Source organism: Chaetodon trifascialis, chromosome 23 (assembly GCF_039877785.1).
Source record: "Chaetodon trifascialis isolate fChaTrf1 chromosome 23, fChaTrf1.hap1, whole genome shotgun sequence".
NCBI lineage: Eukaryota > Metazoa > Chordata > Actinopteri > Chaetodontiformes > Chaetodontidae > Chaetodon > Chaetodon trifascialis.
In genome coordinates this window covers 4,013,792-4,040,454 of record NC_092078.1, presented here as the reverse complement: position 1 = coordinate 4,040,454, position 26,663 = coordinate 4,013,792, and the positions used below count along the sequence as shown (strand labels likewise).

The 26,663-nt window shown below is 48.4% G+C and overlaps 1 protein-coding gene across 2 annotated transcripts; it reads right to left on the bottom strand.

The window, feature by feature from the left end:
- Nucleotides 1–1,634: 1,634 nt before the first annotated feature.
- Nucleotides 1,635–26,663, bottom strand: clcn5b (chloride channel, voltage-sensitive 5b). 2 transcript variants are annotated; one of them, XM_070993297.1, is made up of 17 exons: nucleotides 26,337–26,663; nucleotides 25,557–25,706; nucleotides 16,428–16,609; nucleotides 15,863–15,962; nucleotides 15,212–15,399; nucleotides 14,596–14,718; nucleotides 13,541–13,747; nucleotides 12,572–12,652; nucleotides 11,164–11,398; nucleotides 10,887–11,062; nucleotides 10,315–10,455; nucleotides 9,253–9,439; nucleotides 7,545–7,687; nucleotides 7,294–7,443; nucleotides 7,051–7,156; nucleotides 6,686–6,902; nucleotides 1,635–2,839 (listed from the first exon to the last, which is right to left on the bottom strand). In XM_070993297.1, the coding sequence occupies exons 2-17, from the start codon at nucleotides 25,693–25,695 to the stop codon at nucleotides 2,749–2,751; spliced, it is 2,466 nt and encodes an 821-aa protein (XP_070849398.1). In that variant the 5' UTR covers nucleotides 25,696–25,706; nucleotides 26,337–26,663; the 3' UTR covers nucleotides 1,635–2,748. The 2 variants fall into 2 exon arrangements, with proteins under 2 accessions (XP_070849398.1, XP_070849397.1); XM_070993296.1 differs by lacking the exon at nucleotides 26,337–26,663 and adding an exon at nucleotides 25,787–26,002.

The following is a 26,663-nucleotide window of genomic DNA, read 5'->3' as shown; positions in this document are numbered from 1 at the left end:
TCCTTCAGGAATGTAATAGATAAAAAGTGTTTTGCATCAAAGCCATGAAATAATTCCCGAGCATTAGGGTTTCGCATTATTAAATCAAATCGTGTTCACAAATAACTTGATTAGAAATGGCTGGAGCGTTTCAGCTGACCTGTATGCGTCCGTTATTTACTGCGAGCAAAGCGACGCATATGATCAGCGATTATTGAGCCAGTTACCTCAAACGATCAAAACAAGTCAGGACCATTTCTCTGGCAGTCACACTGGCAGTGGTAAATCACAGTGAAAGCCAAGACTGCTTCACACAGTGAGTCTGCCTTGCAACACATGTCAACTGAAAGCAGATGTATTAATAAAGACGTGACAAAATGCTGGCACACTCTGTACAGCACACAGGACACAACTGAGAAAGAATGATGTTCCATTTGACTCCATGCAGACAAACCGATGCCTAGTCCACATGTTCAGAAACCCCAGTGCTGATGTGTGGACAGGAAAAACTGAGTTCCTGGTTTGAGACGTCAAAGCATGACGCCGTTACCTCTTTTGTTTAACATTAAGAGACATTTAGAGTGATGGAAGAAAGACAGGTAGCATGTCGCCATATGTGAGCAAGAAGGACAACAGCGACAAAACATCACCTGAAACAGCTGATGAAGCAAACAAACACTATTTACGCATCCAGCAACTTTAGCATTCGTGTGTGTGATCATGTTTGTGTGGACATGATGAATTTAAGTCCAACAGGCACTTTCCTTTTCACTCATTTTTGGTCTCCAGCGACTCCTGAGATAAATATCTTTAGCCTCTAAACGCTCCACACTGTTCACCAGCTAGCATTTAACTTTGTCGGAGCTGGGCGGGTGGCACAGAGCGGAGGTTTGAGAGAATTTTTGCAACCCCGCTTCCAAAAAAATAACAGAATTAGTTTGAAAATGATTGCTGATTTTATTTAGCTTTCTTCAGGCTTGTACTAGCCTGAACACGTTAATGAGAGCCGTGAGAGTCAATCAAAACTGTACAGTTGTGATCTGTAAAACCAAAACAACCCAAATTAACATACAGTATCTTTGCCAAGTGTTTGCTGCCGGGACACGACCTTTATATGCTCAAACTGAGCGCGAGTCTCCTAAAACGGTCTGCAAAGTGTCTCATTAGGTCCTCAAATTTCAGCGTCCGTGGAGTGTTTTTACTGGCGGCCCAGAGCAGCTCCCAGGTGTGATGGAGCGAGAGGAGAAAATCAATTCTGTGGATAAGTCAAGCGTTCAGAGACGAGAAACCAAGGGCTGAACTTTATGAGTCCTGGGGTGAAAAGAGCATGAGGCCCAGACTTTAAAGAGTTAAAAATAGTCAGGAATAATATTATTCTGCTCATGAGAGACGATCAACAGGGAGCTGCACGGTGATAAAACGTCTGAGCTGTGTCCACGAGCGAGACGATGAATTCCTACCAACACCAGGGATCTACAGCTGAAGCTGATTCAGATTTGTCTTTGTCTCCCTTTGCATCCTTCATCTCATACTGTCGGAGTAAATAATCTGTGAACAGGGACAAGAGAAAGAAACAAACAACAAATCCGCTTACTGGCGTGGAACCACACCGGACGAGGACACAAAACAAAGAAATAACAGACAGGAAACACTCGTTTAAGTCAGTGAAATAATTTAGTGGGACGAACAATTTTACATTTACATAAATTAATCTGTCATGATTCTCTCTTTGCATTTTTAAGCCCTTCCACAACGGCCCGAGAAGCCCCTGAAGCCCCTTCCCGTAAGGCATGGCATGGTTTTCGCAGCGTCGTCGCTGCGTGTGCATGATTTCTGTCGGAGAACACATGGAGAGACAGCACTGCATAGTTCCCAGGACGGAGTCTCGCGCCGTGTTACGAATCTCAAGAGTCTTTATGACAAAAAGACATTTGTGGACAGTTCCCAGGCTGTCATGGAGTCTTAATGGAGTGTAAGTGTGTGTATTAGATCCTCTTCTCACACTCCTGTATGCTTCGCCTCAGGCTGCAGGAAACCTCACAGAGGGAGGGAGGACAGCGGAGGTGGAGGGGGGGAGGTGGCTGCACATCCATCAGCCCAGCTCAGAGTACTCTGCCTGGGCTCGCCGTGAGGGGCCGGAGGGCAGGCACGGAGCTCCCCAGACCTCCCTTTATCTCCCCATGTCATTATTTCTCCCCCCTCCTCCTCTTGTCAGTATCTGTTCCCACCTCCACCTCCTTTCAAAATGTTTTTCTCTTAAGGTGTAGCAGAGAAGCCAGGCGGCCTGTGGAGGATGACGTTTTTTTTTCTTCATCTGTGGACTTTATTAAAGAAAGGAGGACGGAAAAGGAGCAGATGTGAAATATTCCGTTGACTTATGTCTCACGTGTATTTGTCCTACGTCCTTCTGGGTCCGTCCTCTCGAACACGAATGTGCAGTGTCAGATGAGTCATTGTTTCTGAGAGCTTTTCTGTTTTTTGTCTTCAGTGGTGCACACTCTAACGGACAGCCAAACGCCTCCATCTCGCTCTCTCTCTCTCTCTCACACACACACACACACACACACACACACACACAAAAGAAAAAAAAATTCCACTGTTCTCTCTTCTTGTGCAAACTCGACTTACTTGGCTCTCTCTGAACAGCCTTTTAAAAGTTGAGGAGGTAAAGGTGCGATTTGTTGGTTCGGGTGTACGAGCTGGTGTCTCCTCGTCCCCCGGTCCACAGAGGACAGGCGGAAGGATGGCGAAGAGGAAGGACGGGGGGCTTCAGTTGAAGAGGATGGAGTCAGGGTCTCTGTTGGCCATCTGCGCCATGTGTTTCAGTATATCCTTTTTGGTGATGATTCCCAGTAGCCTCCTAATGACAGAGAGAGGACGAGTCAAGGAAAAGCACATTACTTCATTTCATACTTGTTTGCTTCGTCTTGGAAATCAAAGGAGGGACAGGAAGCAGAGACACATACACTGAGTGGAGGCCTCCTGTCTTGACATTGAGGTTTTATGACAGTCCCAGAGGGAAGCAGCAGGAGACCATGGAAACAGAGTAAACAGAGTGAAGGAGGCCTGATGACGATAAAGCCAACCAGAGCCGACACATCAGCTCTAAATACCTTCACGCCGCAATCGGGACAGCTTGGAACAAGAGCACGAACTGAGCAACATCAAGTCAAATCTAGCTCCTCCAGCGTTCGTGTCCTTTCTATCGAGGGAGGTGACAGCTGGTGTTTCATCTGCCGAAGCGTCACGATCCACCGCACACGGACTACACATTTTAGTCGCACGCAATTAGCAACATGTGCTGAGGTTAGCACAACAAGCTGATTGCGCAAATCAGTTGTTTGGGAATAATTCTCAGGCAGCCAGACCCGCAGCAGAGAGAGAGCTGTGGGTAAGACGGGGGCGGTGCTTCACTCTTACAGGTTATGTAAATGGAAACGCGCTGAAGATGCTCACACGCATTCGCCATCACCCGAGTAAACACGTATCCTCACACATGCGGGCTGTCCCGAACTGTGGCTGCTGCTGAGCCGAGCTACGAACAAACTGAGACTTCTGCGCGTCGCCACGTCCCTTGATGTGCAGCCATTAATTGCGCAATACTCCCAGAACATTTCACTCCGCTGCGAGACAACAATGGGGCCGGCAGAGGGAAATGAGCCTGTACGCTACAATAAAAAGACGTGGGCTGAGGAACAGCTTCGCCTCAGAGCGAGGTACAAGTCAAATGCTGAATCTCAGTCACTGGGTCTGTGGCCAATGCTAGGTATCGTTAGCAAACCTTAGATTAGATTTTGCTTTTGTTGTGTAAATAAAGTAACAAAAGCCAGTTTACCATTTACCACTATCCCATTATTGTCACTTGTGATTATGGAGGGTCATTTAGCAGAAGTTATGTGGTCGACGCCAAAGAATTTCAAAGAATTTAAAGGCTGAGACGTCGCTGTAATCCGACAAACGCGTCCAGCTGCTGTAAATACTGTATTTACTGACTATCGGCAGCTTAAACCTGCCACAGGAGAATATTTAACATTTTTTAAAGAGCACATCTTCAACAGGAACCGATGAGGCTGAGAGCCACAGAGCACGTAATCGCACGAACACACGGCTGATGTTGGTCTTTTTCATAGAAGATGTTGGCAATAACAAAAATATAGAGTATCACCAGACTTCCACTTCAACAGAGAACAAAATAATAACAAGCAGCTTCTGAGTATTGTTAGAAAATGCACAGTGTCCTCAGAAGACACCCAATGAGAATAAACTGCTTTGAATCATCCACACAAAAAGCGACCTGATGGAACTGATCGGCCGGCCGGCGTGGAGGGGATCACTAACAGAGAAAAAAAACAGGGCACCAGAAAAAATAACCCCAAACTCCTGAAATTTCAAGGTTGAGGGGATGTTTTTGTGGGCTCTGGCATAATTATGTATTCGATTTCTGAGTAAAGCTCCTGTTTTGCAAGATAAAGTGAAACTGACAAAAGAAAAGAAACAAACCCAGCGAGGGGTGTTTTTGAGTTCGACGGGGTATGATTGCTGCCGACCAGGCGACCTTGAGCTAAATATAATAAAGATACACAAACTAAAGATAGTCTGGGAAAATACCATTGTTGCCAGTCAGCGTGGTGAAATTAACAGTATTCATCTCAGAGGACGACCGCAGAGATCTTCAGCCTGAGGGGCTTTTCTTCTGAGTGTGTAAACTCGCTTCAGCCCGACAATGACTGATTCACTGGCTCGAAACCACACGTGAAAGCACAAATCCTGCCCATCCAGCGCAGCAAACAGCAGCTTTCAGTCATATTCAATTAAATCTCCCTCCTCGCCCGAAGCCGAACCTTCCCCTCACCCAGCCCCTTCTCGGCGCCTCTTGTTCCCTTTCACCATCTGTCCCACAAACAACGTGCGATTTCTCAGAAGATGTTTTTCACGAATCCACAAAAAAGCCCCGTTGCTCTGTTACAGGCCAACAAGCAGCCCATCTGAGGCAAATCTGAGCAAGACCTGTCAGCAGCCTGTCAATGGCCGTGTGTGAGGTCAAACGTGCCCATGGGCAAGGCAGCGAGTGGCCCTAACAACGCAGATGGTTTGTCACACGGAAACGTCCTGGGAAACTGGCAGCAGCATCTGCGCTAACATCTTTAGCTGAGCACTCGCTTCTCCCTCTGCTGTCACACCTGCAGCTGCCACAGCTTCCTCCTAAGATGCTAACTGGTCCAAAACAACTGTGTTTGGGCCACAAACGCACCACCTGGACCTGGCGGTCTCGCGTTATCTCTTGAATCCGGCTGCCGTGCGAGCTAGGCGGCTACACGCCCGTCATGGTGGCTGACGTTCGCTTCTTCTCCTCCTCTCAGATTTGGTTTGAATTACGGTCGATTCAGTGAGCTTACTTCACCTCTGGGCTACAGCTGTGCTGGTAAAACGACAAACACGAGCACTGGGCTGCGATAGTGTAGATTTAGCAGGCCGGGAGGGTGGAATCCAAGATGCTGTCGCGTTGCATTATGGAAAGTGTGGGCTCCAGTGGAGTGGAGGGACACTTGAGCTGTTCTACAGACTAAAAGTTGAGTATTTTGGCCTGGACTCCTTGAATCTAACCCTCACATGAAGCAGTTAAGATGGCAGCTGTGTGTACTTGGCTCTTGATCTAGTGACCACCCCCATAATCCCACTAAATAATGCGAGTCTACGATGAGAGAATTAGTGGAAACGAGAAGAATTGCCTCTTCTCTCTTTCTTCCTGTAGCATTTCTTTTGTTTTTCAGCTTCTCTGCCTCAGCACTCGCGCCCTCTCTTATCTCTTTTCTACGTATCTGTCCATGTCGGCCCACTTCTCAGTGGCTGATCAGTCTCAGTTTATCAGCCTCAGACTGAAAGCTCAACAAAAACCGGCATAGTCGACGCTTTCTGGCCGGAAAACGATTTCCCTGTGAGTCAGGAACGAGAAGCAAAGCGAAACCACGAGCTATACTGTTACATGTGTGCAAACTGCTATGATCCTGTGAACTACAACACACCAATCGCAGCCCTGAAATACTCTGCGTTCAGATGGCCGTCCAATCCACATCAGTGCTGCAGGACATCCTAACAAACACACCTCTCCTCAAAGCTTCAGTGTTTCCTTTAACAGATGCTCAGAGGGCGTCGCAGAAAAAGAGGGAACGCACTCTTCTTCTGTTTCCAGAAATCGTGTCTTGATCGCTTTGAAGTGGCAGATTGGATTTTAGAGGCTACATGAAATAAAAGAGCAGCGTGAAACTGGTCTGACACCAAATGAGAGAATGCTGTTCTTCTTCCTCTGCGGCGTGGACTCGCAACTGAGCGAGCTTCGCTGCCGATTGTGTAGACGGATGTTTCCCATTAAAAAACATCCAAATGCCCCAAAGGCACTACATCAACGGACAGAGGGGCTCTAACAGCATAAAGTTCACGCTAACGAGGTCAGCGGCGGTGAAGAGCTTTGGGAAAATACACCTGAAGATTTATCCATGCTCTCTCCTCCGTCCATTAGCCGCCGGTGTCCTCCTCCCTAACTGACAGCAGAATGACCCGCGGCTCTCCCACACATCCATCCGTCATGACCTCCGTCCCTCCTTAAGCTCAGCTTCCTGAGCGTATCGCACTTTCAGACTTACGAGCGTGGGAGCGTGGCCGCTTCGTGCATAGTGACAATAGTGAACAGTATCAGGTGTGCCCTCACCCGTTGTGTGTGACCAGACACTGGCGCAGCCCCAGCTTCCTGAATATATCCACGGTGATGTCCATGGGTGTGTGGTCGGTGACCGTGAAGGGGCTCAGGTCCATGATGCCTCTGAGGCGGAGGGGCGGCGGCGCATCGGAGGCCTGGGCTGGAGCGTGCTCGGTGAAGACGACTTTGGAGGCGCTGACGACGCCCTCCTGACGCTTTCGGGCGTTGTCTGAAATGAATTAGCAAATAAGAATCAAATAAAATTATATTGTACAACTGAAGCTTCACTGTGCGTTCAAAGCCGTCAGAGGAAGTTCTTTCTTATTGTGATGGACAGCAGGTATATTTCCATGTACACACACACACAGAGCTCTCACCAATTGATATGAGCAGGTCTCTTCTGAGCACAAATCCCACAAGCCTCTGGGACTCCTGAGAGACGACCACAGGGAAGCCACTGTAGTGAGTGCACTCCACCAAGGCCTGGGGACGAAGACGACCAATGCGTGAAAGATGGCACAGCCACAAACGATCGATCGTACCTGCACACGTTTGCTTTGACATAAGTGTGTGTTATGATCTGCATGCTGTTGTGTGTGCGTGCGTGCGTGCGACCACACCTCCACCTCCCCCACAGTCATGCCCTCCTGCGTGAGCACAGCCAGCGCCGGGTCCGACCTCCTGGGCCTCATCACGTCCACCGCCAGGCTGCTGTGCTCGAACTCCTCTTTGGGCTCCAGGAACGGGTACCCGTTCAGCCGGATGTGAGCCTGCACAAGCATCGAAAAGCTCAAACCTACGGCCTTCAGGCGGGCGCGTGCTGCGACATCTCACACTTAGGAGAACCACATCGCTCTTGTAAACGCCTCACCTCATAGATTCCCTCTCTTCCGAAGGCATCTGCAACCCATTTGCTGGTCATGGTGGCGGCCATGAGGGGGACGATGTACTCCAGACCGCCGGTCAGCTCGAACATGATGACTACCAGCGACACCGTCATGCGAGTCACTCCACCTGGAGGGGGTGAAGTAAAGCAGGTGACTCAAGGTCCTTTCTGCTGAGTCACTGTCTGATTCATTTTCCTGGAGTTATATCATCACTTATGATTGGACGCTGGAGGTTTGAGCTCTTCATTGTCCCACATGGTGACAGAGAAACGCAGTTTAGGTCAGCGGTTCCACCCTGAGTCAAATTATAATCATCTCGCTGGGAGGTGCACTGTTAACTGTCTGCTTCACCTTCTGTGGCTTCCTTCTTCTAAACAACTAGCTGAAGGCGAGCAGACATCAAAGAGTGCTACACATCCATATTTAGGAGGATAAAAAAACAACAGGCGCTCTTTTGTTAGCAGCCCAGAGCTTCAAAAGAGGAAAAATGGAGATGATTACATGCTCTCAAAACTCGCCTCGGCCAGCCCGACCTGCTCGAGAGGCTCGCCAGTTTCCGGCTGGTGACTGGTGGCTTTTTGTCAGCCTGAGGAGGGTCCGGACAACGTTCACATGCTCACATTAGAGATGAGTGATAGAAATTTGGTTTTGTGAGCTCACATAAAACAAAAAACGCACAGTAACACAGACACATCACAGTCGATAATAAAGAATAGAATAACAACAATAAACAGATAAACAAACGCTCCCACGGGGAGCTGCGACGTGTACCATCATCTACATTTGCTTAAAGGCAAAAGTAATGAGAAAACGTTTGTAATTTAGGAGCTTAAGGATGCGAACAGCCTCTGGGTAACTGCTGCTGACAGCCTTTCTGAAAGCCAAGCGAGGATATGACAAACAGAGAGACAAACAGTGGAGCCATTAAAAGAATACGACCACTGGCTTTGATATCTCCTCGGTGCTGGAAGTGATTCTCGGCCATTTGCATAATGAGAGCGATCATAAAACACAGCGTGCACTGAACTGGTTCAGACCAACGTCAACGCATCAGTAACATATCTCAGAAACAATGACTTTAAATTTTGCGGCCGGTCACTGACGCTCTGCGGATTCAGCGGCCATCTGTTTCACTCGGCCGTCGAGCAAACGCTCCGTTCTCGCCATCCTTCATCACTCACAAAACAGCGAACGCGGGAAAAATGCCATTTTGGACGGCGTGCTGAAGGACGTAATTCAGTTGGGGCCTTTTTTATATTTGTTCCCAGTGTGTCATTTGAAGGAGTGATGGGACGAATCCTCACAGAAACCAAACATCTGCTGATTTCTTTTCGCAAAAACTCAACTGATCCAACAAGAATGAAAATTATTCAATAACAAATAAATCAGAAATTGGTGACACACTACAAATTACCACCCTTTTAAAGCGCTTGTCTACATTTCAGCCCAAAAATCCTTATTTTGTAACCTTATTTTTATTAAAATGCTTCGATCTGCTGATTTGCTTTGGGTCCAAAATGAAAGATTTTTTAAAGAAAATTTGATTTAAGGGACTGGAAACCAGTCTCTCCCTCGGGAAGGCTTGCAGAAAACATCCCGATCCAGCAGCGTTTGATCGATTCCAGGCTGCTTCTGGATATCTGAGCTGCTCACCACGACGCCTCATTCTGGCCGCCCAATCTCATGTCTCACCTAAACAGGCGGCGGCTCCGACCATGGCATAGAGCCCCGGGGTGATGCAGTCGGCGCCCGGCGAGCACCACCCTTTGAAGATGAACCAGTCGTGGTTGTAGTAGGCCAGCTGCTCCATGCCGACACCCAGCAGCCTGCCAGCTATGGCTCCAACCGCCATGCTGGGGATGAAGAGGCCAGAGGGAACCTGTAGGGACAGACGGAGATGAAGCATCAGCAGCTCGATTCATCGAGCAGTAAAAGACTCCACTTTTTAAGTTTTATTGTCAAGACGAAGCGTATTTGTGAGGCTGACTGACGCATTGAGGTGCCACATTTATGCTTTGGATGACTGCCTTTTGGGACGGGGTCTCTGGGAGTCTCAGTCAGCTGTCTGGCACAGCACAAAACGTTTTCAGCCATCCAGCCTTGAGCAATTTTCTAAATTCACTGCAAAGTTGTTTTGCTGTGTTGGACATCGAACGTGGTCTGGATGACACAGAATATGTCTTTTGGACATAATAACAACATAATAATGTTGGATCTTGGAATATGTTTACTCCCCAGCTATAGTTTGATGCATTCTGGGCAGCTCCATGTCATGTCTGTGTTATAAACCACATATTCAGTGCTTGTATGCTGCTGATCAATGCTGAGGAGATAAAGAGCTGCCAGCAGGAAAGATAACTTTAAGAGACACTGACTGAACAGAAACGCTAAAAGCATTTTTCCCATTTCAGCCAGATGAAGGGCATCGCCCCTCACTTCAGTTCAGAGAACAATCTTTCTTCATAAACATCCAAACCCCGCAGTCACCAGCTTGACCCTCTGAGGAGCCACAGGACAGTGAGTCATGCTGCTGTGACTCAGCACGTAAATCACCCAAAAAGCCTCCAGAGGTTCAACTCCACGTCATCAGAGCTGCAAAGTGGGCCAGATGAGCCGTGAGTGAAACTATGACGCCGCTTCAAAATCCGCCTCCAGACATATCAGAGACAGCTGTGGCTGTGCAGATCTGCCATGGGACGGCGGTTAATCAGGAAGCAGCACATCGACATTGTGTTAACGTGCGTCAGGGCCAACCTTCATGCCAAAGGTGATCACAGTGATCATCATCTTGAAGACTAAAGCCAGGGCGAGCTGCCACAGAGCGGTGTACAGGCCCTCTCCTGCAGGCCGGTCGGCCAGGCTGTTACCTACACCTGTTTCTGATGTGTTGGCTGGCTGGAAGAGACAGAGAGGAACAAAAAGAGGGTTAGAAGTTAAAGTTAGGCAGAGAAAATGGCAGAAAGTACACATGAAATCACTTAAAGGCAGAATGAGCCGGATTGGTCCCTTGCGGGTTGCCAGCATCCAAAGCTGGTCCCTCCTCCCGCCTCAGCGACTCCACAATCCACCACCTGGTCGCTACGTTTCTATTGGCCCGTCCTCACACGCTGTGCGTGGTTATTGGCTGCGGGGTTCACACCCACTGCCCGAAGGTTAACGCCCAGCAACGTCTCAAACTACAAGCAGAGAGCGGTGTCCCTGCAGATTAATACAGCACCACAGAACGCGGGTCATAAGCGATGAGCCTGTATGTCGTTTCAATGGCGAATCCCGCTCACTCTGCCTTTAACAGCTGTGCACGCAAAGCGGCGGCGGTGGTGGCGGACCTGTTTGTAGCCGCAGAGCTGGGAGGAGTCGAGCAGGGAGCAGTCGTTGAACAGCTCGGAGATGAGCTCGGCTCCGCTCATCCGGGTGTAGCTGTTGGGGTAGGCGAGCACGGCGGTCAGAGCCGCCACCACCAGCACCTCGATGACGGGGTAATGACCCAGACGAGTAGATTTACCTGCGAGAGAAGATGAACGCTGCTTAGAGGCACACTGAGGGCGGAAAGGAAAGGAAACACGCACACGCACACGCACACACACACTCTCCACGACTACTCACGCCTCCTGCACCAGGCGATGTTGGCCTTGATGAACAGCGCCCCCCAGAGGCCGCCGAATATCCCCAGCAGGATGAAGGGGGCCAGCTCCACCAGGTGCCACGGGGCATGAAACTCCACGTAGAACAGCACCAGGCGGCTGTTTCCGAACGGGTTGATGGAGCGCAGGGTGAAGGCTGCGACCAGGGCGGCGAAGAAGGAGCGCCACAGCGTCTTCAGAGGGAAGTAATAACTCACCTGGAGGACAGAGGACAGCGTATGACACACGAGCTGAGAGAGAAGCTCCGTCAGGGAAGTTTCAAACTCTCTCTTTCAAAAGTGTCTCCAGAAGTTTGTGAAAAGCCTGTTTTTAGTGGGAAGCAGCTGCAGAGAGGAAGCACTGGTGGTGCCATTTACATCATTATTAAGACACAGCTCACCACCCATGGTTTCCATAGATGAAGAGATACGCCGGGGTCTCTCTTCTGTTTAATTGTTTTGGAATGATCTGGACTCCAGATGCTCAGACTAGCTGCGTCTGCACAACCACAACTAAGACCTCAGTAAACACAGCACAACGTGATAATTTGTTAATCCCTTTTGACACGTGCTCGATTAAAAACAGCACGGCGGCGACGTATTGAAGGTCTCAACTCATCAGCTTCATCGATTTTTGCTCATTTATGCTCACTGTGAATCTGGTGCAGCGACACGTTTTGCAGCAGGGGCAAAAACAGACCGGGAAAGAGGTGGGACGCTCCAGAAACACCTGTTTGGATCATTCCACAGGTGACCAGGCTCATTGGTAACAGGTGAGCGATTGGGTGTGAAAGGGGCATCCTGGAGGCTCACCCCTTTGTGAGCACATGATTGGATGAAGGCAATTACTGCATGAGCTCAGGAACGCTTCATAAAACTGTGCTTCTGGTTAAAATGTCTTCAAAAAGCGTTGAACAAAAACAAAGAAATCATCACTGCATTCTCGTGCGATGAACACAAATCTCTGGATTATCCCTTCAGCGCAGCTTGAAGCTGCCAGGACTCGTTTATTTCCCAAAGTATCAGCGTGCAGAGCTTCTGCTGGTTTTTCCCGCCAAGGTGCCAGCGCCCAGCCACATGTTGAAGAGAGACTAAACAAGCAGCGGAGAGCCATTACAGCCAGTCCAGACCACTGTTCTTATCTGGTACTGATAAATCAGCTGGCACGAGACGGTCCCATCCTCCCTCATCCTGCTTCGCGTGATTCGCTCTTATTAAATACGTTTCGCAAAGAGAATCAAAGGACGTGCTGCGTAATTGTGGTGTGTTTCAGGTCATGTGTTGCATTCGATATCCCCTGATGTTGTCAAATAGATGCAGGCGGACGATTACCAGAGAAATGACTCGAATCAGCTAATCAAGAGGAAACGTTCGTTAATAAGCGGCACTCACCTCCTCCAGGCTGAAGAGGACTCCTCCGATTGGAGCGCCGAAGGCCACGGACACGCCCACTGCCGCCGCCGCCGATAACACCTTCACAGGAGGAAAACGTCTGAATCAAGCTGATAGCAATTCATGACAGGAGCTGTTACTCCCTTTCTTGCAGTTCAGTCATTTATTTGAAGATTAGCTGCTGTTTTTCTGGGATTTCAGATGGTGCGTTCAAAGACTATGAGACAGACGTCCCAAGTGTTTTCCACCCGACTTTCAGAACCAACAGCCAAAGCCCTGTGAAATCTGTTTTAATCTTTTCCAGATTCGCTTTTACTCTATCCCAAATTCTCTGTTTTCGATTTCAATTGTTTTGAATCACGTGTTTTACGATTTCAGCGATTTTGTAATCAGCGAGAGATCGTAATTATGTGTATAAAATGTCAGTTCTGGAGGAAAATACTGAAAACGTAACAAATATCAATGAATGTGAAGCAACGCAGCGCCGCTCTTCATCACAGCGACGAGCCGGCCCGATGGAGGCCGCTCTCACGTTTCTCTCTCGCCCTTGTTTACGAAGCTTGAGCAGAAGCAGACGGAGCTTTTTCACGTCAGTGAAAAAAGGCTTCTAATTGTAAGAAAAACTGATTTTTCTAAATTGCATCCACATTTGGTGAATTCCACGAAACTGCACGACTGATTTTATCATCAAACTCTGAGATTCAGAGTGTTTTCTGCATCACAGAAGTCACGAGACTATAAGTGTAGCTGCACATCATTTAGTTAACACTGTTGTACAAAACTACGTGTGAACAAACGCAGAATCTGTAACACACACATCTTTTCTCAACATGCTGCTTTAAGGGAGCTTCGCAAAATAGGACATCTATCTCATCTCTGCTGCTCAACTCCAAAACTAAACAATGAAAGCATTACTGGTCATAAAGCCTCATTATTTATCACTTCCCACCATCTGCCTCAGGGGCCTACCTCTCGCCGCTTGGCCTCGTTCTTGCGGTATTTGGTGAACAGATGACACAGTATGTTAGCGCAGCAGCAGGCCACGTGCACCAGAGGGCCCTCCTTCCCCAAGCTGAGGCCGGAGGAGACGGCCAGAACCAGGGTGATGGTCTTGATGATCAGGGTCCACTTCCCCAGGTAGCCGCGGATGATGAAGCCGCTGAGGATGGTTTTGATCTGAAACAGGGGAGAGTCGGCGTGTGTGCGGGTTAGCCTGCGTGCGTGGAGACGAGGAGGACGTGTTTGTGATTACGCATCTGTTTGTGTTCAGCGGGGATCAGTTTGGATGTGCGTGTCAGAAAAAGGAAAGTGAGAGCGTAAACACTGAGGAGAGGGAAGGAGAGAAGTTTGTGTTGTGGATCTTCGTCTTTCAAATAAGCAGTTAATCTGGTGTGCGCGGGCCCCCGAGCAGGGGCCTTCAGGAGCGAAGAGAGGGAGCGTCTGTGTGCCGGGAAGCCTGCTGTTTGTGTGTCTTCTGCTCTGTGTATGTGCAGCCAGGACGCATGTGTTTGTGCTACGTTCGGTATTTCCAGAGCGTAAGAGGATCTTCGGCTTTTCACTTCCTCAGAAATAAAGAGTGAAAAAACAGAGACGGGGAGAAAGTAAACAGCGACGGCAGGGAAGCAGAGAGGACGGAGGGGGTCCGGGCGGGCTTTCAGGTTTAGTTCGGTTCAGTTAAAATGAATTCATATTGATAAAATTAAGTTTGGGGATGAAGTAAATCAATGCAAATGAGCGCTGTCAGGGCAGGGAAGGGAGGAACAGACAAACAGCAGGACTGATCTATAAATTAAGCTTTTCTTATGGCTTTTAGTCAGAGACATAAAAAATAGAAACAAATAAAAACCACACGAGCGATTACATACAATTACGTGCAGCTGTAAATCCTGTCCGTGAACACAAGCGTTCCTAAAGCGAGCAATAATGAATGAAATATAACATGAAGGAAAGATTAAGAGAGGAAATGATCCGCAGGCGGATAAATGCGCCAAACGATGATGTCGTGATCGTGAGTGCAGATCTACCTCCGGTATTCCCGAGCCGCAGGCATACGGAGCGAAGGCCCGGACCAGCGCCACGGCCAGGAAAGAGAAGAGCAGAGCCCACAGGATGTACATCAGGTAGTTCACTATGTAGGCGAATGCGCCCTGCAGACACACAGAAAATAAGATGAGACTTGATAAAAACTAGATTTGAACAGCTGTTTCATTAATTCAGCATCTTGGGCTCAGCCGTGCTGTCGTGTCATGGCAGCCTATAACCAGTAGATGGAGCCACAGCCCTGTGACACTGACTGCTCGTGGCGTGGAGCACATCAGAGCGTGCATGACAGTCGATCATTGTGTGAATATGACATCTTGCCAGCTGAAGAAGAGGGAAAATGGCCATCGTGTGAGCAGAAAGTCTCAAGCACCGACAATGAGGTTGTTTTTAGACAATAAATCAGCTTCAGTGGAATTTGTTTAGTTTTCATGCTTAATTCACACATTTGGAGGCAGCAAGTTATCATTTATTAGCATTTATCAGCCAGACTTTGCCCTCACAAGCAAAGCATGCCTGCTAGATGTAAATTTCATGAGTCTAAGTGTCTGGATTGATGGTTTTTAAGCACTGCAGGACAGTTTTGGAGTGTCCTCCTACCTCTGATGTCCCCGTGATGAGCTCGCCCCAGCTCTGCCACTGCGGACAGCGGTCCCTCTCCTGAAACGTCGTCTCGTTTGACTTCCAGCAGCAGTGCTCGTGGTTGAACCAGAAGCCGATGAGGCAGAGCCCGTCCTTCATGTCCGTCAGCCAGTGGGCTGCGATGTCGATGCCGCCGGCTAGAGCGCCTGGACGAGAGAGGGAGGCGTTCAGGGACAGACGACGAGCAGGACTTTACGGCTCAGCTCTGTCTGGAAACGTAACTTTTTGGCTTAGATGCATGTCACCCGCCGACTTTCAGTGCAGTGTCAGAGCTATTTTGCTGCTCTACACCTGCTGTCTGTCACCACATGGGAATTAAGTTGCAGCTGATGCAGGTGCAGAGAGGTATGAAGAGGTGTGGGTGCTGCCATCGACAGTGTAAAGATTACGATCGTGACTGAAAGGTGCACCGCTGACATCAGATCAACTCAGTGTGCTATAAATTTCATCAGATCACTTCTGTGATTAAACGTCAGGATTTACTGTGGAGCTGATTAAACTCAAACTAAACGCGCGTCTGCTACGTCAGCTCGAAACGAACATCCACCCAGATCCTGTCGAGAAGCGGCGCGGTTCTTCCACGTGTGTGAGGATGAATGTGTGCGCTACCTGACATGAGCCCCACGAGCAGCATGAGCAGCCATCCAGAGAAGGCATCACTGACGCTGTGCAGCAGAGCCACCGTCGACTGCCTGCTCTTCTTGGTGATCTGGACGGACACAGATCACACAGTGCTGATGTCACATCTTATCTGACTTTCCATGGCACCACTGACACTTTACATTTATGTTGCTGCTTTGGTCCTCAAACAGAAGCTCCAGTGTTGCTTTGACCATGAGTCCAGTGATGCACTTTTACTTTGTAGCTCCTGTAACTTTCACCTTTGAACTTCCACCTGGTGATCATGACTTATTTTATAGTGGCTGTAAAAACTGTTGAAAACACTGACCTATGCAGGAAAAACAGCGGTCGAGAGCAAAGTGCACAATGTCAACTCTCCAGCTTCAATGTGTGAATCTGTGGGAGCTTTAAATACATACTCTAAGCAGGGCGCGAAGAGGACAAATCTGGTCGATTTTCACCTGTCATATATCTGATTGTTATCGCAGGTGAAGTAAACAGCTCTGATCTAGATAAGGTTTTCACGGCCTTCCCTTCATTAAAAGCTTTGTACCTCTCTGTGTCTGTCGCGGTCCTTGCTCTTCTCTCTGACCCAGTCGATGGTGTTGAAGTCTTCATAGGTGCCCAGTCCGGGCAGCTGGTCCTCCAGCGGGTCCACGAGTGTACTGGGGCCGTTACCATTCATACCGGCTGCTCTGCTGCTGCTGCTGCTGCTGCTGTACTCCTCATAGCCTCCTGCAGGGAGGGAGGGAAAGGGAGTGAGAGAGGGATTTGAGATGCTTATGAACATCCTCACACACACATCACCTGCCTCCTGCTTCATTCTGCGTTATTCCATTATTCAGATCTCCTGTTTGTGTCTTGGACAGGTTCAGTGTTGTCACGTGTATCTACCAGGCCAAGTGTCAACTGATTCAGCATGTTTCATCACATCCGTTAAACAACATCTAATCTACGATCTGCACAACCATAACGAGAAGAAGAGCCCCGCAGTGTTCTTTCCACCTAATGCTGAAGAAAGTGCCGGATGTAACGAGCAGCGCGGTGCAGATTACGCTTCACCTCGAGCCTCAGCAGCGGGACGTTAAGTGGTGCAAAGAAAACTGGGATATTTCTCGTGTCTTGCTCACCAAAAACATGAACTGTCTTGGGACTGTGAACATATAAACACATGAGAAAGCACACAGGCCTTGAGAAAGTGCCAGCAGAAGCAGAGCCAGCATTACTGCTGACTGTTGTTACTGGCTGAATGAGGAGAAGTGTGCTCAGAGAGCAGCAGAACATGTTGCATGTTGCTGTATTAATGAGCGTTTCTCAAAGGCAAACGCACAAAGCTGTGAGATCGACTGTCAATAAACGAGTTTGAGTACGTGGCAGCGCCCGAGCGTCGGTCTGCATTGATTACCAGACAGCCAATCAAAAACAGCTCCTGGCGGAAAAAGGAAAAAGCGCAGGAAATCAAGCCTCTTCTGATTCCTGCTGCCTGTCAGCACCTGACAACAGATTTGAGACGAGTCGCCGCGGGACCAAAACGACCATCTGAGCCGACTGTTAATGGAAAACACGAGACAAGTGTGGCGCTTCCTGTCTGCAGAACTGAGGTTTGATGAGTTACGTTTGCTTCACAAACACCAGCCACACATCCACCATGACACTGGTATCCATTCAAACACAGGGAACATTTATACACCCGAGCTGACAAGTTCAACTGGTTTCAAGTGGCAGGAATGTCTTTGGTGACTGTCACTGAGACGCCGACAAACAGGAAAATCTGCCTCTACTTCCTGCTCATTAACTGACCAAACATGCACAAGAATCCAGGACTATGACATACGAGTCCCGGGGCGGCTGGGGGTGGAGGTGCCTTGCTCACAGGCACACTGGCAGCATCTAGTGTGACTTGAGGTGACAAAGTTTGGTACTTCTGCAGATCAATCAGCCTATCTGCAGACGGGAGTCAGCTGACGGTAATGATATTTGTCATGTAACTACAACCACAGTCACTTTGTTTCACTTCCTTTTACTTCAAATCATCAGCCAGCCTTGCCTTGTGTGACCCCGTACAGGAAAGCAAAAATGTCCGGCTGGTTCAGCTGCTATTGGCCAAAAGATAAGAAAATCATCCACCCTGGCTAAAACTTACCAGCCTTTGTCCGATTAGAAGTCTCTGTTTTCCAGCTGTTTTGAACAATAGCAGCACATGTGATGATTATTTACACGGAAAAATAATAAATAATGTTCCCTGTGATTCGTTACGGCTGAAAGAGACTGAGCAGAGGCTTGTCAAAGTACAATCACACAGCCCAAACACAGAGCCTGAAGTACTGCAGCCGGCTGAAGACGTCATGAGATAAGATAAAGCAGAATGAAAGCAGCAGAAACAAGCGGCGGGGGTCAGAGTTCACCCTCGGACAAACGCATGAAGTAGGACATGCACCAACACGCACCGACACACACACACATGCGCGCCAGATAACAGTGTTTGGAATCCAGCGTGAACCTGTTGCTGAAGACCTCTGCGTCAAACACAGCTGTACACACACACCGAGCGCCAAAACAGACGACTCCTCACATGCAGGCTACGACAGAAACACTGACCACATGACTCAGCGGCTGGCGGGCCAGGAGTGGGCTTTAACCTCCACCGTGGTCGACCACCTCCACCACAACACGGTCTAAACACGTGGAGAGGCAGCGGCAGGTGGAGGCAGGTGCAGCGAAGGCGTGTGACACGTACACACTGCATAACGTGTTAGTCAGCTGTCTGACATGGGAGCCTCTCTTGGATCCGGACCACGGCAGAGCAGAGTCCCACACTCACCGTTTTCAACCAGAACCTCCTTGTCCAGCTGCTGGGTCCAGAACTCCCAGTTCATCTCTCATCCCGGGCCCCCAGACTGAGAGCCCACAGTCAGCGTGACTCCTGCAGAGCACTCGCTCATTGGCCGGGAAGCTCTGGAAGTGAGCAACCATTGGCTAATCTGACTGGGAAGTCGAGCTGGCGGGAACTGCCTTTTATTGGTCCTGAGTGTTCGTGGGCTCTCTCTGATTGGCTGAGGAGGCTGCTGGCGTAAAAATGATTGTGTTTGTGTTTATGAGGTCTCGACCTTTGAGTCCTGCGGGACCCTGATAGTTTTCAGGAGGAAAGGCTGCGTGATATACAGTCCTGTGCGCCAGGGTCAGGCTGTGGCCATGTTTACTTTGAATTCAGTCCTTTCTGGGAATACAATCCTATTCAATATCGAGAATTGAAAAGCTCTGGGCGGGCTTTTGGGAAAAAAGTGACTGAACAGAACTTAAACAAACAAAAATGCACTCGGTTTATGAAACTGTTACCAGTCTGGCACTGAATGATGAAGCTACCAGTGTGTCACTGGGCTAAAATGAAACCCTGCTACGACCTCAGGAGAAGTGAGTGTTGTCCTCTCAGACAAAAGGGCTGAATTAGGCCTCCATGAGACACACAGTGCTGTGTATTTGAAGCAGATAGAGCTAAACCTCAGTCAAATTCTTGTGGTGGTAGCGAGAGCTCACAGTGAACGGTCGGGACTGGACGATTCCACCCTTTTCTTTCTGTCTGATGGCTTCATTTACTTGCTTGTATGTGAAAACAGAAGTAAAAAAGCTGGTCTGCTGCGGCCTGCAGGAAAATGAATGAATGCAACAGGTTCTCTCAGTCGACTGCAGAAAGTAGGAGAACGTCCCTGGCACCACTTCACCTGCTGGCAAGGTGCACAGAGGCGGCTGTGGCTGCAGGTCTTCTTTCCAACCAAGCAGCAGCACACCAGACTTGACTCATTCAATCAACTGATCTCACTCTTCAGACAGCTGATTGGTCAAACTGTGAGCTCTTGCTTGGTTGGAAAAAAAACCTGCAGTCACACCGGCCCTTTGTGGAACAGGTTGCCCACCCCTGCTTTACACAGTCAAACCTCCAGTCCTGGTGAAGGCCACAAGCCAACATTCCTCACACTTAAGTCCTACGAGTTAACAGAAACATCAGATTCAGAGGAAGTAAAAGCTGCTTGCCGGTCTACGGCAGGGTTACGGCCGTGCCAAAGACAAGAGCGCAGCCGAACACACAAGAACTACAAGCTCAAGAGCCTGAAGCAAAACAGTCCCGTCTACGCTTTCATGTGCGCAGTGCAGACTGATCCAGAATCAGAAAATGGGTCAGCAGCAGAGTTCTCCAGCAGGGGAAGTCATGCTGAGCTCAGCACTGTGTGTGTGCGTGTGCGTCCTGAGGGGACGGCGCAGACTATAATCTCACATTTCCACAGTATATCAACCCACCTCCACCCTTAAGTCTGCACAGAAAACTGGAAAATCCGACACGCTTGCTTTGTCATGTGACGGCAGCGCTGCGGGCCAAAACCTCCACGGTGTGTTATCTACTGCAGAACGACTTGCACACACACGTAAGAAAAAGGCTGACACACACACACAGGCTCCAGTTAGGGCTTGAACCTTGGACTCTTGAGGTCTGGTTGCCATGTGAATTGGCGTCTCATGTGACCTCCTTGTGACGACTGTCGTGGGCTGTCATTACTTTGATTTTAGATGACATTCAGTGGGTCAGAGGTCACTGAATAAAGAAGGAATGCAACTGATTTGATTAATTTTCATGCGAGATGAAGTTTTCCACGTGCTGGAAAGAAACCTTAAATATGAGGATGTGACGGCAGCTGGAAAACTGCAGAGACGGCTTCACGGAAACCTGGCTCGGATGCTACAGGAAGGCAACGACTTCTGAAGAATTTTTATTAAGTCGGGGTTTTGTTTCATCGATGTTTAGTTGGACTCAAACGACACACAGCCCAAACTAATAAAAAAACTTATATTTATAGTCATTTGTCACAGTTTCGCACAGCCAGGAGCCAAATGTCTTTTTATCTCGACCGAACAGCGCTGGCAGTACGCCTTCACCGCGACACTAAGCCGGGCACTGAACCTAAACAGATCTGAGTGGAACGCGTGTGTGAGTACATCAAGTCCTGAAATTTGGCATCGAGCATTCGATCACATTCTGAGGCCTGTTTACGGACTCTTTGATCAGATGCTTCCAGATCTAAAGCAGAAAACTTTTAGCATTTGGAAAAGGTTTTTATTACATACTGATGCAAAAACCCTTTAAACATGCCAAAATGCCCTAAAGTAAGGTGTCTAAACCAAAAAAATGATAATAACAAACAGGAAACTGCAGATTAGATCCAGCACACTGAAGCTTTGCCTGCTCGTGGCTTCAGGAGTGACCTCACTCCTAAAAGGCTTATGCCTGAAGTTTTATCTCGCATTAAACCTCATAAGCACAAAGATTAAAAGCTCAAAGGTCTCTTTGGCGGTGACGGCGGTGACTCACTCAGTCACACCTTTGAAAGATGAGGCGAGCGTGAGTCTGACCACACTTCCCTGTTTTAGTTTGGGAGAGCTAATGAATAACGCTGACACAGTGCATTAATACACTTTAAACCTCCAGCTGAACCAGTGGATCATGTCGGGGTTTACCAGCACGTCTGTGGTTGCACTGGTAGCTCCTGACGAAGGTCACTGCTGTGAAAAGGGAGCAAATCGGCAAATCCCCTCTTCCTCGCATGGATGAAGGAGGAATTTTTGGGCAGAGCCGTGACAGATCCACAGCTGTTGTGAAGTTCGCGGCTTTCAAACGGCCCCTGGACGACCTTCCCCCGACCCCTGAGTCAGTATAAGGAAGCGTTTGTGATAATCGCAGGTAAATATTTGATTTTACAGCCTGTTGGTCTCCTCCCACACTCCACAAATCTGCCCTCGCCATTCTTGGAACGGAAAACAGCTGCCCTTCCCTCTATTCAATGCACCGTCACTCATCTCTTTTCTATTTTCTCCCCATTTCCTGTTTACGTTGCCACATGCGACCCAGCAAAGTAAACGCTGTGGTATTCAAAGAGAAAAGCTGTGGCTCGTCCCCTGTCAATCATTACATCCTGTCAGTCCACGGCCTGCAGCAGCAGCGCCGAGTTGATGGATGTCAATATCACCCGCAATAAAAACATGATTGCCGTCCTCATCTGTACAACACGGGCGATAAAGCAACAGGAACAGATTTAAACAAATAAAATGCCCAGCATTAAAAAGAGTTACGACACATAAAGACACCTCATAAAAACCAAGAAACAAAGCACAAAGTGCTAATTTACTGTATTTCCCAACTCACTCAATATTCTCCGACCCATAAAACATCATCTGCTGGAGTTCATGCTTGGTCTGACTGTTCAAACCTCTTTTTGCTGTATCATCTCGGTGGGGAACTCCCTCTTCTGTGGGACTTTTTCCTTTTCTTTTCAAAGCTGTTTGAGCTCCAACCGAATCCTCAAACCGTTCTGTGTTACAGGCCATTCAGCTTCAATCAAACTGCAATCAGGACCTGACAAGAGCTGCTTTATGGCTTTCAAGAGGCTCCTTCATCTCTGCCTCCTCTTGTCAATAAAACATCTGTACAATGTCGAGGGTCGAGTGGTGTTAAGAGCCAACGGCTGTAAACGCTGATCAGTTCAAACACTTGCAGAAAACGGTGCATAAAACCAGCAGGTTCAGGCTCAGCTGCGTCAATAAACGAGCACATCAGTCAGACGCTGTGAACGGCGCCTGCACAGTTTTAGCCTGAATGCATTTTTGTTGAGCTGTTATCACCTCCTTTCCGTCTTTTTGTTCTCTGGAAAAAGAAAAAAAAAATAAATAAAAATTACACGGGCGGCAAAAGCCAGACAGCAGTGACAAGCAGAGACATGCTCGCATCCACGAAGAGCTTCACGGAATAGGTGGTCTTTCTTTTGATAAAACACAAAACGCTCGGCTCGTCTGATCCCTGAACCTCGACGCAGGTTTCAACCTTTATTCACCCGACGGACGCAAACAAGGTCTTGCTTCAGACAGCAAACGCACTGCACACTGCTGGAGAACACCTTCCTCGTTCCTTCATATTAATCCAGAGTCAAAGCCCAAAGGCCAAACTCTCCTCTCTAAGGCTAATGAGCCCCTGACCAACAGCTTCCACAGAGCTAACCGCTAAAGGCTGCGCTGGGAACGGCTTTTGAGCAAACTGGCCTGCCGACAAGTTCAAGTGCAGGCTAACGAGCAGCGAGGGAGCCCAGACGCACTTGACCCGAGAGGGAAAGCAGGAAGTGTGAGCTGAAATGCTAAAAAGGAAACGGGATGCGAGATGAGATGATGTTAATCTAAAAGGTCAGAAAAGGTGGCTTCACTTGGAGTTCACCTGAATCTGAGCAACCGGCACAGACACAACCGCCGTTTTTTTTTTGGCTGTCATCCCAAACCTTAACGATGCCTCGCTTCCTGATTGCCCCCGAGCCTGACACGCCATGATATAATCAGTCTGAGGCCGAGCAGCGAAGCACTTCTGTCAGGCATAAACCTCGCAACTCCAGTTCTGCTGATTCTCGTGTTTGTGCTTGAAGCGATTCTGGGTTATGATTTTCTTCAAACCACAGGGCAATTTTAAAAAATACATGGTTGTCAGTTTGAAAACGAGGCTGCTGTTTCTTCACTCCCCACAAAAAGCTGACACGGTGGAAACCTGACAGCAGCTACATCCATTGAGAGAAAATCTCGTCTCCAGGCTTCCTTCCTGCTGGCATGGGCTCTCAGCTTCAACGGGTGTGGAGGCGACATCACAGTGACATCAGCAGTAACCAGGCAGCCCATATCACAGTATGATGGTGTTTTTTTTTCCCCTGGATATCAAGATAATCTGTGGTTTTTAACATGTTGATTTGTTGTACAAGTTAGAAGACAAAATGATAAACGCCCTTGAGGCTGCATTGAAGAGGAGGCACAACAATGTTTACAGCTCTGCAGATAGGGTTGACGCAATTTGGGAAACGGTTTAGACCTTCGGGATGTTTGCATGATAACAACCAGAAGAACAGAACGCACCAGCAGTCGGCCTTGTTCTCAGTATTTGTTTGTTTAGACGAGGGAAGGAAGACCCGTAACAATAATCTGATAAGACCAGAACAGCAGTTAGCAGCCGGTGTGCATCTCCAACATAAAACATGTGATCACGCGTTATTCTTTACTTAACTTCTGGAGGAACATGTTTTTCTGGAAAACAAAACGCCCTGCTGTGTTTTTAAGGAATTAGAAACACTTTGAAGTTCAAAAAACAAAGACTAAAAATCCCTTTCCTAACCCAAAACATGCTAACAGCCTCCCTAGCTTACATGCTAACATTTTCAGTCTTCACTCAACATTGCTGTTGGATCTCTGCTCTGATTGGCCAACTTGAGGCATCGCCACGGCGAACGGCGGAGCTCTTCCGATGACATCATGATGACATAAGCAGAGCAGTCATCAGGTGTCCATGTGAAATTAATCTCCTCTCGTTCGTTGTATGAAAGGAGAGCCGCTGACGTCACAGTGACATCATCAGTAACCGGGCAGCCTTCGTGCAGATGTCACAGCTACTCCCACAAACACTGCCAGCACCATAACTCACTTTAATGGTTGTTTTATGTTCTGCTGGAGAAGTCATACCAAAATACAGCAAATCAAGATGGTCAGTGTGTGTGTGTGTGTGTGTGTGTGTGTGTGTGTGTGTGTGTGTGTGTGTGTGTGTGTGTGTGTGTGTGTGTGTGAGAAAGAGACAGAGTGAGCGGGTGGTAACTGATTATTCAGCTGCATGACTGCAACTCACTTAAAATCATGTGACACACACTCACTGTACCCAGCCATTACGGGCATAAGCCTGAGGTTAGCGACGTAGCCACGCTAGCATGTGTGAAACGGCTTTCTCTGTGTCAGAAAACAACAACCTGAGGTCAACTGCAGCTCCACGGTCGACTGCAGGAGGTCGCAAAGCTCCACAGAGGAAGGAAACGGGGCTGCCGCTCTCAAATCTTTCAGCTCAAACAAAACATGGAGGTTCAAAGGAAGCAAAGGCTTATTATTTCTGCCTGGAACTGAATTCAAGACCTATTCAACCAAGAGGGCCTTTAGTGGGGGAGAGGTGGATGATTAGTACTATGAGAGAGAAGATACACATCTGATGTTTATGTTAATACCTAACTGAACTGCTTCGTCTTGTTTAAAAAAGCCCTTTGACCTGCTTCCTCTCCTGCACTGTCCTCTATAAAAAGCTAATCTAAAAAGCTCAAGTTATTGTTCACGCAACTGTTTTGCAAAGCCAAAACAGCATGTACAGCAAAATTAACCCTGTGATGCCCTCATTTAGAAGACGATACAGGGCCTGCATGTTAGATTTGACTCTTTTAGGGGAGCATTTACTGTCTTTTATAGGTGGTGGATAGCAGAGAGCAGACAGGGAATGAGGGGATATAAAAACACAATCAGAGCCTTAAACCTGTTGTCCCTGATCTGACTTTCAGAGATCTTAATTCATGATTTTTCTTTACTTCTGGGGCTTGCAGACACTCCTAATGTCCTCACATGATTTTAAACATCTGAATGAACTTATATTAAGATTTCTGAAAGGCCTTAAAGCGAATTTCAGGATGTGTTTCATGGCACCCTCCATACTTTTATGCAACATTATAAAAAAAAAGTCACAGAAAAACTCCCACTTCTGTGTCTGCATACTATCCTGAACTGGCTGAAAATGACAGTTTTATCCCTCCAACACTTGGATGAGGCCGAGCCCCTCATCCAGCCGCAGCTGCACCGCAGGTACCTGAGCTCAGAGGCGGCACGTCGTCCGTGGAGGAGAAGTCAAGCGTGGCTCCTGCGATGTCCACCATATCGTCATCATCGTCGTCACTTGGGTGATGCAGGCCGTCGAAGCTCCCTGAGCAGTAGCCGGGGTTTTCCATGCTCTCAAATCCTGTTACGGACACAACAAACAGCGTCAGCCTGAGGGATTTTAGCGTCTAACAGCTGCTGCGGGCGAAACATCGGCTTTACCTCCGCGGCTGCCGGCGGCGTATTTCCGATACAAGTTCGCCCAAAACTGAGACATTATCACCGAACCACAGCGAAGCCAAAGTGGCTTCTTCCACAACAGTTAAAATATCCAACAAGTCCTTATTGCCCCTCCAGCAGTTTCACAAAACTAATTCTCGGAAGAGCCGGTGAGGGCTTGAGAAACCGCCGGCTGGGACACCCGCAGCATACAGCAATGACAGCGCGTCTCCACTTACAGGGAAGTTTTCGCAACCGTTTCCGCTCCTTTTTTTGCGCTTCTTTTCCTCCTGTGGCTCTGCGGTTACAACTGTAACCGGCAAAACAAACGAGTCACGGTGCTAAAACATGCCGCGGCCGAGCAAAAGCAGATTATTAGCCTAGCTTAAGCGTTTAGCCGTTACTCTCTGACGACCGACTAGCCGTGAAATATACGTCAACTTAACCGTTGGGCTAACTTAGTTACACATCACCGCGCGAAGCCCACTTCTATCCGCGCGTAGTTTTCTGAATAAAAAAAGATGAAAGAGGCTAACTTAAGGCCCGACTTTACCTGTGGAAAGAGAAAGCAGCCGTGCAGCTCAGCGGAGAAGTCTTGTGACTCGGATTTGCCCCGCCGCAGTCCTCCACTGTAGGCTGCTTATGTCAACAGCGGCCAATGTAAACTTAAAGCTCCGCAGCGGCTGCTCCGTGAAAATCCTGCGTCATTCTCCGTCCCACCAACGGCTGCTATAGAACGAGGGAGGTGCACTAAGGGAGGCCACAGTGGACCGTTATTCTAACGAGATACCATAAACTAATGCAATAGAGTGACAAATTGTCCGCAGTGCGTGTTGTTTTTGCCACTTAAATCCAAAAAGCGCCAAGCTAGCGCCAAGTT

Coding starts and splice junctions, on each gene's coding strand:
- clcn5b (XM_070993296.1), bottom strand. CDS start 25,841: ATGTCTCAGTTTTGGGCGAACTTGTATCGGAAATACGCCGCCGGCAGC. Junction 15,963..16,427: donor ACCGCGACAGACACAGAGAG/GTACAAAGCTTT, acceptor GTGTCCGTCCAG/ATCACCAAGAAGAGCAGGCA. Junction 13,748..14,595: donor GCGGCTCGGGAATACCGGAG/GTAGATCTGCAC, acceptor CCCCTGTTTCAG/ATCAAAACCATCCTCAGCGG.